The sequence below is a fragment of the Syngnathus acus genome, chromosome 21 (genome assembly GCF_901709675.1).
Source record: "Syngnathus acus chromosome 21, fSynAcu1.2, whole genome shotgun sequence".
In the NCBI taxonomy this organism is placed as follows: Eukaryota; Metazoa; Chordata; class Actinopteri; order Syngnathiformes; family Syngnathidae; genus Syngnathus; species Syngnathus acus.
Genome location: NC_051105.1, coordinates 1,686,236 through 1,700,103, shown reverse-complemented (window position 1 = coordinate 1,700,103; position 13,868 = coordinate 1,686,236). Strand labels below are relative to the sequence as shown.

Below are 13,868 nucleotides of genomic sequence, written 5' to 3'. Positions count from 1 at the left end.
TCAAAGTTGATATTTGATTTGATTCTGTCGAGGCTATATTTTTCTTGACCACACATTGTGAATTCCCTAATCAAGAAGGCAACGGTAGAAGCGCTTTTGACAGAAATTGAACGAAAGCGCTCAGTTGATGTCAACGTTATGTAATGAGAGTCAGCGGCTGTTTATCATGTTCGCAGCCACTTGGACATTCTCAAATGCTTGAACACAATCGAGGAGAGGCTCGCGGAGGGCGTTTATGCCTCGCTGACTGCTGTGATAATGCAACGTTACTCGCAATACCGACCATTATCGTTCCCTTTGCAGGCTGTATGAATTACAAACATGGTTGGAGGGGATTTTCTAATTGCTACTAAATTGTGGATGCCATCTATAGATTTGCGAGCTCTCTTGAATTCTCCTGTCATTTCCCATCCATTGTGATGAGGGCAAACTGACTGACCCTGGCTATTTATAGCTTCAATCCACTATTTCTCCACTCATATTCTTTGATTTGAACGGCATAAATAAAATTTAGATATGACCTGTAGTATCACGTTTACTGCGAGCATCCCTGTCGAGTGCATTGCCGTGCTCTAGTCGAATACGTCCGCCACCCTCACGGGAAATACGACGCCACCTCGCTCTGTGCGGTTGCTTAGGGACAAATCATTTCATCTCCCCCCGGAAGGCCATTAATCATCGCATCGATTATTGCAGGCTCTGTTTTATTCACAATGCCGGGAGAAAAGACACCTTGCATGTTCATTCAAGAATGGTGCATAGCTCATTAACATGGATTATGGATTGATAGAAAGGAGAATTAGATCAGCTTTGCCCAGCCCACGGAAGGCACGACTGGAATATATTTCTTCAAAGGTGGGCTGCTGCATTATGGAACAATGAGAATAATGAGCGTGTGTATGATGTGAGAAACTAAGATAGTCATTGAAATATCTTGAATGCTTCGATTTTACTGTGAATTAATTAGTTTTGTCATCATTGATGATCTTTTCCCTTTCTCGGTCACAAAGACATAATCGCTGGCATCTTTGGAGCCTACGGGAAGGAGAGAAGGGAGGCTTGCCTCAGATTGGAAGAACCAGTGAACAAGGGGAGATAGCGCTTTGGCCTCCTGGGACTGGATGGCCTCTGACACTTTCTCCAAGGGAAGAAGAAAATAAAATAAAAAAGCCTCCAGGAATTGCAAAAGAAACCCCAGTAAAATGGCAATTCTCCCAAGCTGGTGCGATGAGTGCAGTGTCAAACCTTTTTTTTTTTGACTGGGGGCAGCTGAGCATCCGATGCGCTGATGCGAAAGCGTCAACAAGGAATTCCAAATGCCAAGGCAGTTTGGGGAAAGTGAAAGGCAGCACAGATGCCATTCAGATGATGGTTTTTCTGTTTGTATTTCCATGAAAGCTTCCGTGTCTCTCAACCCATTCTTGTATTTATTCTGCACGTTAGCACACAGTGTCTTAGGAACAAAATCCTTCATAAATCCTCTGGGAAAGGATTTGATAGACTTTTGGCTCATGTCAGAAATGCTGCTGTGTCGAGCTTTGTCAATCTTCTGGGCATTTCTACCACTAAATCCTCTGAATTGTCAATGCCAGAGGTAAAGATAATAAAAGGGGTCAACGGCTGACTTCAAATACGTGGTCGGTCAGAGGAGCATTGTTTCACGGCTATTCGCCATCGTCATGGATTTTTCCAGAGGAGACGATTCTTCTTTCACTTGCTGCCCTTCATCAAATAACAAGGTTGTGTCTTTCCTAAGAGTTAAAGCCTCGAGTGAGAGGTGATGGGAGACATATGACACTTAAAACCACGGTGAACAAGCTGATCTACTGATTAGACACACCCTTGATTCCATCACTTTTTAAAATGCCAGGAACAAAAATGATCAGCAATTACGACACTTACGACAAACCAATTGGTCTTGCTCAGAACATTCCATTTTTTTCCATAGATCTGGAATAACTTTGTCTTCCACAGACTTTTAATTCCATCGCTTCATTTTTTGTTTCAATTTGGAGGTCCGGCATGATCTGGGCTTGGCCTTTAAATTCTATCCTGACCTTGAACTTCTTGACTCGATGTTCCATACCACATGCTGTAGTTATTATTTGCTGAACTTTCTTAAAGGCATCTTTGGTCAGCCTGCTCTGGTGTTCCTTATTGGTCTCGTCAGTCTCATCTTGGGGTTATTGGCTTTTCTTGCCGTGGCTCTTTACTGCTTTTTCCGAACGCTGGCAAGCGATCTTAATTCTCCTTGTCTGCAGGTGATTCTGCCGCATGAGGGGTTCACTCTTAAGTGTGTTAGTATCCCCGGTGTTGCATGGTTCTTATGCATTTTGTTTCTCGTGGAGCCCATAATTATCGAGCCATTACATTACGGTGACCTGCTTTGCTCTATAGAGGAAAACGTCTCTCTTGAAGCCTCCTCAATAAAAGGAAATAGCCACCATGATAAGGTATCATCTTACTGTCAAAATGCAATTTTCCATTGTGTACCTGTACATTTGGCCATTTTTCCTCAGTGGAGTATGTATAATTTTCACAATTGAAAGCTATTTTACAGGCATAGCTTGAAGGGACAAAATACAAAGTCCTATAAAACATCCGCAATATCAGGCATGTATTTCAAGCAGCCTATAAACATCCTGGCGGGTATTTTATCGGGGAACTCCCGTCCTGAAAGTAATGTATCGCAAAGGTGGCCGGTTGCCATGGGAATTGGCAGCCGTCGGACGGCGCTTTAGACATTAATGTAGCGTCGAACCTTGTTATTAAGCTGAAGGGCAGGGCCTTTTGCATAATGTAACGTTACCTTCCCACTGAGGTGCAGCCCTTCTGTTTACTCCAGAAATATGCCGCCAAGGTTACACGCTGATAACGTCTCATGCATTTTGTACAAATTATTCGAGGAGTCTTTGAATGTTGACTGAAATTCATTAAAAATGCATGTTTGTGCTCTTCGCTGCCGTATTAAGCGAATCATGATCTGAGTCGGGGATCTCGCTAGTTGCCACGACATCACACAAACACTGGAGTATTCCGTTCCAGTCGTAATTGCATGTCATGTCTGGTAAAGCGTTTGTGTGATTTGACATCAAATGCGACACATTGCACTTTGCTATCTATTAAACTTATGAAGTGAGCTCTTTGCCGCAGCCGAGTTATTATTTAAAACAAAGGCGTGATGAGTTTTTTAATCCATCAAAACATAATGAATTGCTCAGTAACTCAGTCGTCTGGATTTTGGGTGGAGGTGTGGCTAAAAGGGTGCCCAGTGACCTATTTCACACTTTTATCATGATTGTTGACTTGTCTTATCATTTAGCGTGAGTGGATTTGGTCACTCGGAAACAAACAGGCTGTCTCAACATTATTCACGTCAGAACTGACTCACTGAGAGGAACACGGTAATTTCACACTTTCCGGTCACGTCAGAGCGAGCTAGTCGGCAAAACAAGCAACAGGATCTGCCCATTTTGAGCTGGGGTGGCGTTGGAGTCATCTCCTTGATGCTCAAATTACACAGCACAAATGTGACGGTAGAAGAGCTGCATCGCTGGTTTTGCATCGACAAAGAGAATAAATGATGCTTACTTAGAGAGTAAGCAGCAAAAGGCCTACAAGCAAGGGCAGGGCGTGGCGAGCTCGTAAGAAAATCTCTGATCCACCAGGCCAATATCGGATTTCTGATGAGACTGACTGATAATAAATAAGTAAATAAATAAATCAAATGCAGAAAACGGGTGGAAAATAAATAAATAAATAAATAAATGGTAGAAAATGGTCGGAAAATAAATAAATAAATAAATAAATGTTTTTAGGTTAGGCCAACTACTGCCAAGCTCTACATTCAAAGTTTACAGCTTTGCACTTTTGTTTGTGTTCCTTCAGCAATCGTACTGAGCGAGCTTCTTGGAAAAGCTTCGGTGTTCTCGAACGAACATACGGTCTGCTATCAGTGTCATCACCAAAACACAATTTTTTTTTTTTTGTTACTGGCGTCTTAAAATAATATCACCCATGCGGTTGTTATTTGGCATTTCACACAACGACTTTGCAGCCACCCACTGCTTTCTGTCTGTAAGAGTTGCAGTCTATAATTGCAAAAAGAGCCAAACGCTGTTTTTGATGAATACCGAGATGTGAATTCAGAATAATCAGACACCGTGTTGCTTAACAAAGAAAACAATACAACAATTCTTACAGCTGAAGTTAAGCAAGTCGTAAAGCACTAGAATGTTTTCCCCCTCCGCACGAAGCAATTAGTAACGAATAATTGAATGTTTCTTTCTCAATCACCTTGTGAAAACACTGGGAGCCTTTGCGATGACTTGCTTGATGATGTTCCCATCTCGAAGGTCAATGAAGCTCAAAATTGAATAAAAGCCACACAGGAGCATCGCGATCAACGACCGGTCAGCTCGTACGGCGTCGCCTTGAGATACAAGCGTGGCGGCGTTATCGCTCGCTCAAATCGCAAAACAGAATAAAAGCTTTTTCATATCAAGTTTGAAAAAAACAAACCAAACACAGATCATAACATTGAGTACATCTAAAATAGTAAGAATCCATGTTTGATTTTTGCAAATGTTTTTAATATTTTTTTTTACGATACAAAAAACAATTAAAACATTTCTTTTTTTTTTACCTTTTTTTTTTTTATTTTTTTTTATTTTATTACATTTATTAAATGTCCTTGCCTATTTGACATCTTTTAGTAAGGCAGCTAATTTCGTATTGTTTTTCCTTTGGCATTTTCTACCTACTGTTTGATTAGTGAGGCAGCTTTCTTTAATGATTTTTTTTGCCGCCCCAGAAGGCTCCCTGCCCTCTCTTGTGCTCTCCCACCTGTGTCTCTCCATCCCATTAACGCCGTACGATTCAACTTGTTTTTTTTTTTTCATTCTTGTCACATTTTGTCCAAGGTTCTGTTTTCACATCACAACACATCTCCCGTTTGTGCCAGATTGCTTTCAAATGAACTTGCGGTCCCTTTGCCACAGCTGTACTCACCATTATTTTAATGAATAAACATTCCAGTTCACGTGCCCGTCATTTATATCCAGCGAGGCCAATTTGTGAGATTCTAATAAGACTTCATTGATCCCTCCTCAGTGATCCATAACTAATCCTCCTTTAAACAAAGAATAAGTGTATTGAACGCATCCTTTGTGACAAAGAATCACTTTTTCCCGGATACTCTACGAGTCACCGGCTCCAATACGCACATTTAAATGAAGCTAAGTATGAATTCCTTCTACATACCGAGATGATTCTTCCACACCAGTGGCCTCATTTATTAATGCCCAAAGAAAGTCCGTTCCAGAGATATGGAATCGTTTGCGATGGGTTGTGACGTTTTTATGAAAGCAAAAAAATCAAACGTCCTCATTACTACCAGATAGATTATTGCTGTAATATTGAATTTGAACGAACGAACGAATCCATTCCATTGTTCTGTCCAGCTCATCAAGCTCCCTTTTTTACCGACACGTCACGTTTTCCTTCTTCTCTCCTCATTGAAAAAGGTTTTTCCCCGTATTTCTTAATCACGCGGTGCATATTTGTTGATATCGCCCTGTGGCTTTCTTTGCCGTTAATGTATGTGCCGCGTTTTGACGAGGCAGGACCGTTTTCCTCAAATTTATCACTGTGTTATTAAAGACTGGAATAAATATTGATGTAGAACTTAAATGTTTCTCGCTCTGCTCGCGAGCGCATATATTTCCTGTTTTTATATGGCGGGGGATTGTCTTGCCTCTTAGTGGAGGTGATGATTAAGCTGCTGTTTGGAGTATTTACCCATTCCATCTCGGCATCTGGTGAATTGATCAAAACCTAAACCCAGTCAAATTCATCATTTGATTTTATTCTTTTGGTTCTAATCATTTTCAATGAACAGCAGCCAAGAGTAGGCAAGCACGTGCACAATTTTTAACACGACCTGATCAATTCAAACTTGTCTTGGGACTCAAAACAACATTTAGTCTGTCACAGAGTAATTTAAAATCTCGTGCATACCAATGAGGCGCGCAGACGGCTAATTATGTTGATACTGCCTGACGGACCCGTCCAAGATGTTCATGTGCACCCACGCTTTTTAATTGCCGTCACCTTGCCGAACTTTACCTCGGAGTTGTTCAAATTAGTTTGTGATGTTTGGAAACGTAATTACTAATAAGTGTCGGCTTGAATAATCTTCAACTTCATCAAGCAGTGTAAAAAAACAAAAAGGGATAAAAAAAGACAACCGTCAGGAAATAAATACGTAGAATCCAGATTTCCACCAAGAGTGATATTAAAACAGTCACGTCTCATCTTCAAAGTCACCGTTTGACAGAAAAAAAGACAATAAACGCATCAGAGACCAACGTACAGGATTCACGGTACATAGTTCGAAATTCCTCAATTGCCTTTGTTCGAGGAAGCGTTTAAAAACATTAACGGCTCGTGTCATACCTCTCAAAAACGATTACAAGTGATTTTTTTTTTTTTTACTGTACTGCACGTCTGGCTTTAATTCATCAAAGTTGAGTCACGGGAAGAGCAACCGTTGGGAGAGCATCTGTGAACCTTTGCGTGACAGATCCGAACCACTGAATATTCATTTGCCATCCTCCCCTTATCACATTAGATTAGAACCCATGTGGCCAGCGGAGAGGAGAGAGGTTGACAACGCGTTTAGCTTGTCAGGGACCTTTACAGCTGTGCGTTAAAGAGCACATTTGCCAAACGGACGGGAATGTGTTGAATGGTCCGGGACACTGTGTGTTCCCTCGTGAGAGAAATGCCCTTTGTTGCCAGAACGTAGTACACATCGAAGTACAGCTCTTGTGATACTTGGATATTGGAAATCTCTGAAATACATTTTGTATATTTTGCAAACAGAAATGAGCTTTTTGTGTTGTTGTGGGGGTGAACACCGATGATCATGCACCTGTGCGAGTTTTACACGCACCGATTGTGCCGCATGTGGTATTTATATAAAAAAATTGATATTTTTATAATTTTTTTTTTAATATAATAAGGATGAATGTCAATGAATTAATTTTTACACTGATTGCGATTGCGACGCATGCTGATGTAATACCTCTGAAGATTGAAAATCATCAACATTGCGCCACAACTTAGACCTGCTTTGAGCTGGTCTCAAATCAAGTCTTTTACCAAATGATCAGGTGTGAGTGTGATGCAAAATGTCTTATAAACAGTTATTCCATCAAATACAAGCTGTTAAAGACAAGGGCACGGACGTAACAAAATACTGCGCTACTAAAAAGACGATGACGGCAAAGTAATATTCATTAAGGACCTAGGTCCTCGAAACGTTTCCATGGAAATGCGTGGGGGGAGAAACAAGCCCGAGTCTTTATTGTGCCATTACGGAAGCCATGGCAGCGTGCTGGCTTTTGTGTAAATCAACACGGCGTGACAGCCCCTCATTGGAACGGGCACATTCATCCAAACAGTCTGTCCCTCACAAAATAGAAATGGACGCTTTGAATAAGTCGTCAGCCACGCGAGATGCTCCGTGTGTGCTGATATGTGACTTCTTACGAGCCGGATAACTTCCCAGATTGCTCGGGACGGCGTCATACGAGTGATAAATCTTTCCCATTAGGCGGACGCAGCGGTGCCTCTGTAATGGTCATGTTGGTGTAGTTAAGGTAGAGATGCGAGACATTGGTCAGCTGTGTTTGATTTGCTCCCACATGAGTGAGGGTCACCCATGTGCCTCATGAATCCTTAAACAGCTGCTCTCCGCCGTGCGCCCGACTGGCGGCGGGAGTTTGGACTTTCTTTATTTTTTTTAAAGGGATCGTGCAAACATCTGCACTGTGCAATGTACAAGGCTGTGAAGTAGAAACGTATTTGCATACACTGAGGTTACTTTGGCTCCCACAAAAAAAATCTTTTATGTATCCTTTAAGGGGATCTCGAAAGAGGAAAACTTTTTTTTTTCCTGCATAGAAAGGAAATGCTAAACACAATGCCGTATTCCTTTTCCACTTCTTCAGTAGGCTGGCGGGTGAGCTGGAGCCGAGTCCAGCACAATGGCAAACCCACGAATCGGGGCTTCGTTTTGAGCGGCATTCTTTTTTAAATACCAAACAACATGGCACACCATTTATTGCGACAGAGACTCTCCACACTTTGCTTTTTAACCCCTCTTTGCAGTATATTGGAATTTTGAAGTATGAATGATTGACTTTTGTTGATTAGCAGATGTTTCATAGCATTTGCTCTCTTCCTTTTTTTGCAGGTGCACGAGAGGTCGTGATCAGATGTCCGCTCAATCACATACAGTGCATCGGGACGAAAAAATGTATTCATTTCAACAAACTCTGCAACGGGGCAAGAGACTGCCAGGACGGCTACGATGAGGGAGTCCACTGTCGAGGTCAGAACATCACTGCAGTTTTACATGAAGTTTATTTATTTATTTTACATGAGCAAACAAAAAGTCAGATGCAAACAGCGTCTGGAAGATTGTGACCGCTTATATGACTCTGTAATTTATTTGCTATTGGGCATGCTTTTTTCCCCCGCAGTTGATGTGCAAGAGTCCTCATATTTTCTTGCACAAGGCAGTAAAAAAGCTATTTAGGGGATTCATTAAACATGCCAGTGAGATCTGTTTTAACCACACGGGTAGTTAGTTCAGTTTCATCTTAAAGCGGTTTTTCAATACTCACAACAAACTTGAGATTTTAACAACTGCAAGACTTAAAACATAAAAAAATCCAATTTATGCAACTGAAACAAAATGTTCTCTGACGTAAATGCTGTCAGTTGTGCGAGCGCAAAATGTAAGTGAGCTTTATGACGTTTTCAGTCATGAGCCATTAAAATCGCTCCATTAGTTGATGCGAGTCATACGTCAAGCTTATGGCCGGCAGTCTTAATGCAGGAGCCTGCACGGTGTTTTTTTTTTTTGAAACATTTTTACACACTCGAATCTGTGACATCTAAATGTAATTACAACAGTGCCTGATGAATGTTGAATGAATGACATTTGTCTTCCATACTTGAATATCTTGAACATTGTTTGCTTTCAAGGCCAGTTTTCATTCTTTCATTATTAACACAATGCTCGCCATAGATTTATTTGGTTAATATTTATTTATTTTTAAAATTTATTTTGCAAAGGTGACCTCTAAGAATACTGTTGATGGCCCTTTATTCCACAAAATCAAATTTTGTTTTACACATGGCTTGCCATATGTGTAAATAATAATATTTCTCCAGCAAAATTCACCATTGGCAGGACATTTGATCGACTCAACAAATCCAAAAAAAAAAAAATCAGACAAACACCAAAGCTCCAATATTTGTTTGCTTCGGGTGGTTCTCGTCACGGAGGCACATTTTCCGCAGTGCGACTAAGTTTACGGCCTGAAATCATTTGACATTAGGGCCACCTGGGACGGCGTGGTGCCAACCATCTGCTTTGCCACGCACGTACAGTGCGCCTCGTCGCACGGACAGGGGCCGATGGAATCCAGGTCACTCAGGAGAAGATTTAAACAACCAGCTGGGTCTCTTACTCCCCCCCTTGCCCCTCCCTCACCTACCTCTCCCGCCCACCGCTTATGAATATACATGCTCACATCCCGAGGGGACTTGAGTGAAGGTGCCCAGATGGAAACCCACCAAACTCTTTTTTAATTCACCTTCAAGAAACGTGCTCATTCCCAGTCACATGTCCACGAGGACATATCGCACATGTTTTTACTTCACGCCATTTAGCACAATTTGGCTACGGACTAAAAGTGAATGTTAAAGTCCCGGTAAAGCGGTTAGTTGATTTGTTTCGAAATACATTAAATAGGCTTGACACTGTAATTAAATGCTAACTTAAATGAAAGACCATGTAGGAATATTTGTATATGTTCCATTTCTTACAATTTTCCTAAAGGCTGTTTGTGATGAAATGCATTGTAACATTTGACTCCCAATTGGACCCGAAACTGCAAACTTTGGTCACAGTTCGGCATGGTTAATATGGCAGCCCGGTGAACGGCACAGGAAATTACACAGCTGGATGATAAATAAGCTGATAGTTTACTTATAACTTCATTTGTGACACGATACTCTAAGCGATGTTAAATATTGCTTTTCAAATAAGAAACAAAATGGATTAAATGTTGCTCCACATTATTTTTTTTTCTGAATGTGGGCTTTATTAAATGTTCTAGTCCTTTATTACTTTCTGTCATTTGCTGTCTTCTAGTTTGATATGATAATAGGGAAGATTTGCTTGATGGACCATATCAGCTGCTTTATGCCAATTCATTCAACTTGTGCAATAACGAGTTGGAATGCCCTCTTGACACGGGTCAAGACTGCAAATGAAGTCGACTCATAAAGAAAATTCGACCTAATTGGAGAATTGGCTATTTTCTTTTTTAAAGCTCTCAAAAATCTTCAAGTTTAAATTTAATTTAAAGTCCCAATGATCGTCACACACACATCTGGGTGTGGTGAAATTTGTCCTCTGCATTTAACCCATCCCCATGTGATTTTGATCCATCCCCTGGGGGAGAGGGGAGCAGTGAGCAGCAGCGGTGCCGCGCTCGGGAATCATTTGGCGATCTAACCCCCCAATTCCAACCCTTAATGCTGAGTGCCAAGCAGGGAGGCAATGGGTCCCATTTTTATAGTCTTTGGTATGACCCGGCCGGGGTTTGAACCCACAACCTTCCAGTCTCAGGGCGGACACTCTACCACTAGGCCACTGAGCTGGTCTGCTCATGGACTTTGTATTCATGGATCCGGATATTTGCCACTCATTTCCATTTTTTGGAATAATTGCATTGAACCCGTTTTCTGACCTGTGCAAGTTGATTGAAAACAACAAGCATTGAGACAGGACAAATCCAAAGTCAGATTTCACTTTGACATTCATAGAATAGACTAATTGATACTCTGAACCCTAAACTCATTGAAGCAAAAGCTTCTCTCGCCCTTAGTAACATAGCGAGCTCAGCGATTCGCCATTTAGTTCCACTTGTTGCGCCTTTGAGTGTACGCTCGTCATGTCGTGTTTGTGCTCTCATTGATTGGTTGAGACCTTTTTTCCTTTTTCTTTCTTTGCTTGGCGAGCTCGTCTCAGCTCATGCGGCGACAAACATCACTTCGAAAAGTCTGATTGCTCGTCTTTGCGAGGAAACACTCAATATTAGTACGTGTCGGAAAAAGGCGAGCTATAGAAAGCGGCCTCAGCATGTCATGACCGAGACTTAATGACGCTTGAGATGAGACCGTCCAAGTGCGTGGGAGCCCATCGTGTCACGTTGGCTGGCAAATCCGCCACAGTATCGCCCCAACGCGGCTCCGTGGAGGAATTCTTATCCAGCGCTCCGATTGATTAGCATAGCAACTGATGTCGTATTAATAATGCTTCATGCAAATTCATTTCAACGCGTTCTTCCTTTCGGCAACAAGTTGACAGTCGCTGATGTTTGGGGGGCAAAGGCACTCCGGCCCGCCCGTTGTGATCTCGCCGATGAATATTCCGTGCCGATATGGATTATTCATTCCTTTCAGTTCCAAGTCATCAAGATTCGAGATTCTCCTCAGCGATTATCTTGAAACGTTAGGCGATCAAAGCTCAAGCGCATCACTGGCTGCGATTCCGGCCACACCCAAAAATGATGAGATGGTGAAAAGTCGTACGGCAGATCACCACGACGTCATTCTCAGACTGAGCACCTTGTCAGCAACAACGTGTTCACAAACAAATCTCTTGCGGGAGACATCCATGAGCTTCTTCATCGTTTTTAATGATCAGATCTCGGCGCAAAGGCCGACCGAGGCCCGCCGCACTTTCCGAGCCGGCGGTTTGACTTCTTCCTTTGGCACGTCTCCTTTATCGGCTCAGATAAAGTTGATTGATGTCCACGTTCATCACTTTGAAGCTTGGCAAGATGCGCTTTGGAGATTTGGCATGATTGTATTCGCACAAATCAATCTCCCTCACAAAGGAAACAGATGTGGCATCTTAACCAAGAGACCAAGATTAACTTGTGTACATTTACATCCCCGGTTGTCAAATTGGATGAATTATTTGCTTTGATTTATTCGCTCAATCGTCTTGAAATCACTTTTTTCCGAACTCGCTGCAGTATTTTTTTTTTGTCTTTTCAATCCACCGTATTTTCTCTGCAGTGAAGACGCCTTCAATTATGGATACTTCTATTACTATTCAGAAGGCCCGTTGATATATTTTTTTATGTTTCTCAGCTTGTAAATATATCAGGCATCCTTGTCGAGGGAGACCACAGGATGTGAAAATTGCTACGGCGCTAATGGAATATTTACAGTAAGCAGTCACTCTGCTGGTCCAAGAAAATTGGCTTGCCCTTTTCGAGTGTTTCATTTCTTGAATCTGCCTCCATTAATGCGGCTTTTGAGCCAACGTGTTAAGTAAAACTCGAATAAATCTATTTTTGACACAGTGTCTCGTTATCCCCATAAGCGCAACGCGGGCTCGGTGCCAACCTCGGCGGCTTTGCACTCCAAACGCGAGAAGACGCCGCCGATCAATATTTCAGGCGTCCCGCTTTGTTCTCTCGCACTGTCAAGATATCGTCATCCGTGTCAGCGCGCCCCCTGATTTGAGGAAACAAGCTGGTGTCACAAGATAGCCTTCCTCTGGAGTGCTTGGAATTAAAATTGAATTGTTTGCTTGGGAGATTCCGACACCCGCAAATATTGACGGCTAGATCAGGAAGTCTCAAACGCCGAGTATTCTCACCGTTTACATTCCAGCCTGAAGTTCGAAAGCATCCGGACGGACACAATGTGACATCAAAGCTGACACACTTAAGCTTCTCTCCACGACCTCAATAATAAATAGTGTCATGGCAATCATAAACTGTCTCTTAGGAAAATATTACCCCCCTGGTATATTTCTGGGAATTTGAGACTTTTGGAACCCCTGGGAATATTTGACCCAATTTCATCCTGGTTGAAATCAATCTTGTAGCTCCAACTCAAGTTTCAGACCAACCGAACGAGGGAAAGCTCCTAATTAGTAGCTGGGGAAGCCGCTCATTAAAGATCCTGGGTGCATCTCATTTGTTGCCCTTGGTTCACATACAGGTCCCTCATCAGTGATAGAAGGTGACTGTAAAAGGAGTTTTGGGAAGCCGCTTATTCCTTGACTGTAATTGAATGGAAGTCCTAATTGGGCCAGATGGGGCGATGGGACCGTATTCTTCCGATGATGGCACATGAACGGCGTCGCTCTTTTCATTCACGCTAGGCCATCTGTTTGGATGATTGCGGAGAGTCGGCTCAAGGCCTGCCTGCTCCATAGATTTCTTTGTATTTTGTTTCCGCTATCGCGATTAGCATATCTCAAGTTCCGATTTGGCAACTATTCCCGCAGGTACAAAAAAAACTATAACGTGCATTATCTCCATTTGAAGAAATGTAAACTTATACAAATAAGAATAAATATCGGCTATAAGGCTTAGAATTACATCCATTTTCTACTCGGATAATGTGTCATCATTTTCCGAGCCGGTATCGAGAGCAAAATGCAAGCGTGCACCCCGAAGCTAGGTGTTGAGAGTGTGTTAGACAAGCTTGGAATGCATCAGACAAATTGCTGCACAGCAAGTGGATGGATCCCAAAATGATCCATCCCCCTGCTTTTGACATGAATCACATCATCAGTAAATGCCGGTTGCCTCGGCAACCATACGTGCCCACCAGGCCATGGAAGAGCTGAGTGGCTACTTGTCCCATTACTTATGATCCCTTAGCAGTGGGACGCATAAAGTAAGTAGTCACATATCCTTTCATTGTTGAGAATTGCGTCCATGCGCAAATCATTTTGGCTATAGTTTCTTGATGGTGGC

General features: G+C 42.2%; 1 protein-coding gene across 1 annotated transcript in view; it reads left to right on the top strand.

Annotated features, from left to right (window-relative positions):
• The window catches only part of LOC119115382 (low-density lipoprotein receptor-related protein 1B-like), a 136,665-nt gene that overhangs the window by 38,969 nt on the left and 83,828 nt on the right, over positions 1–13,868 (top strand). The window contains 1 exon segment of the mRNA XM_037239819.1: positions 8,261–8,398. Coding sequence (XP_037095714.1) covers positions 8,261–8,398 — 138 coding nt within the window.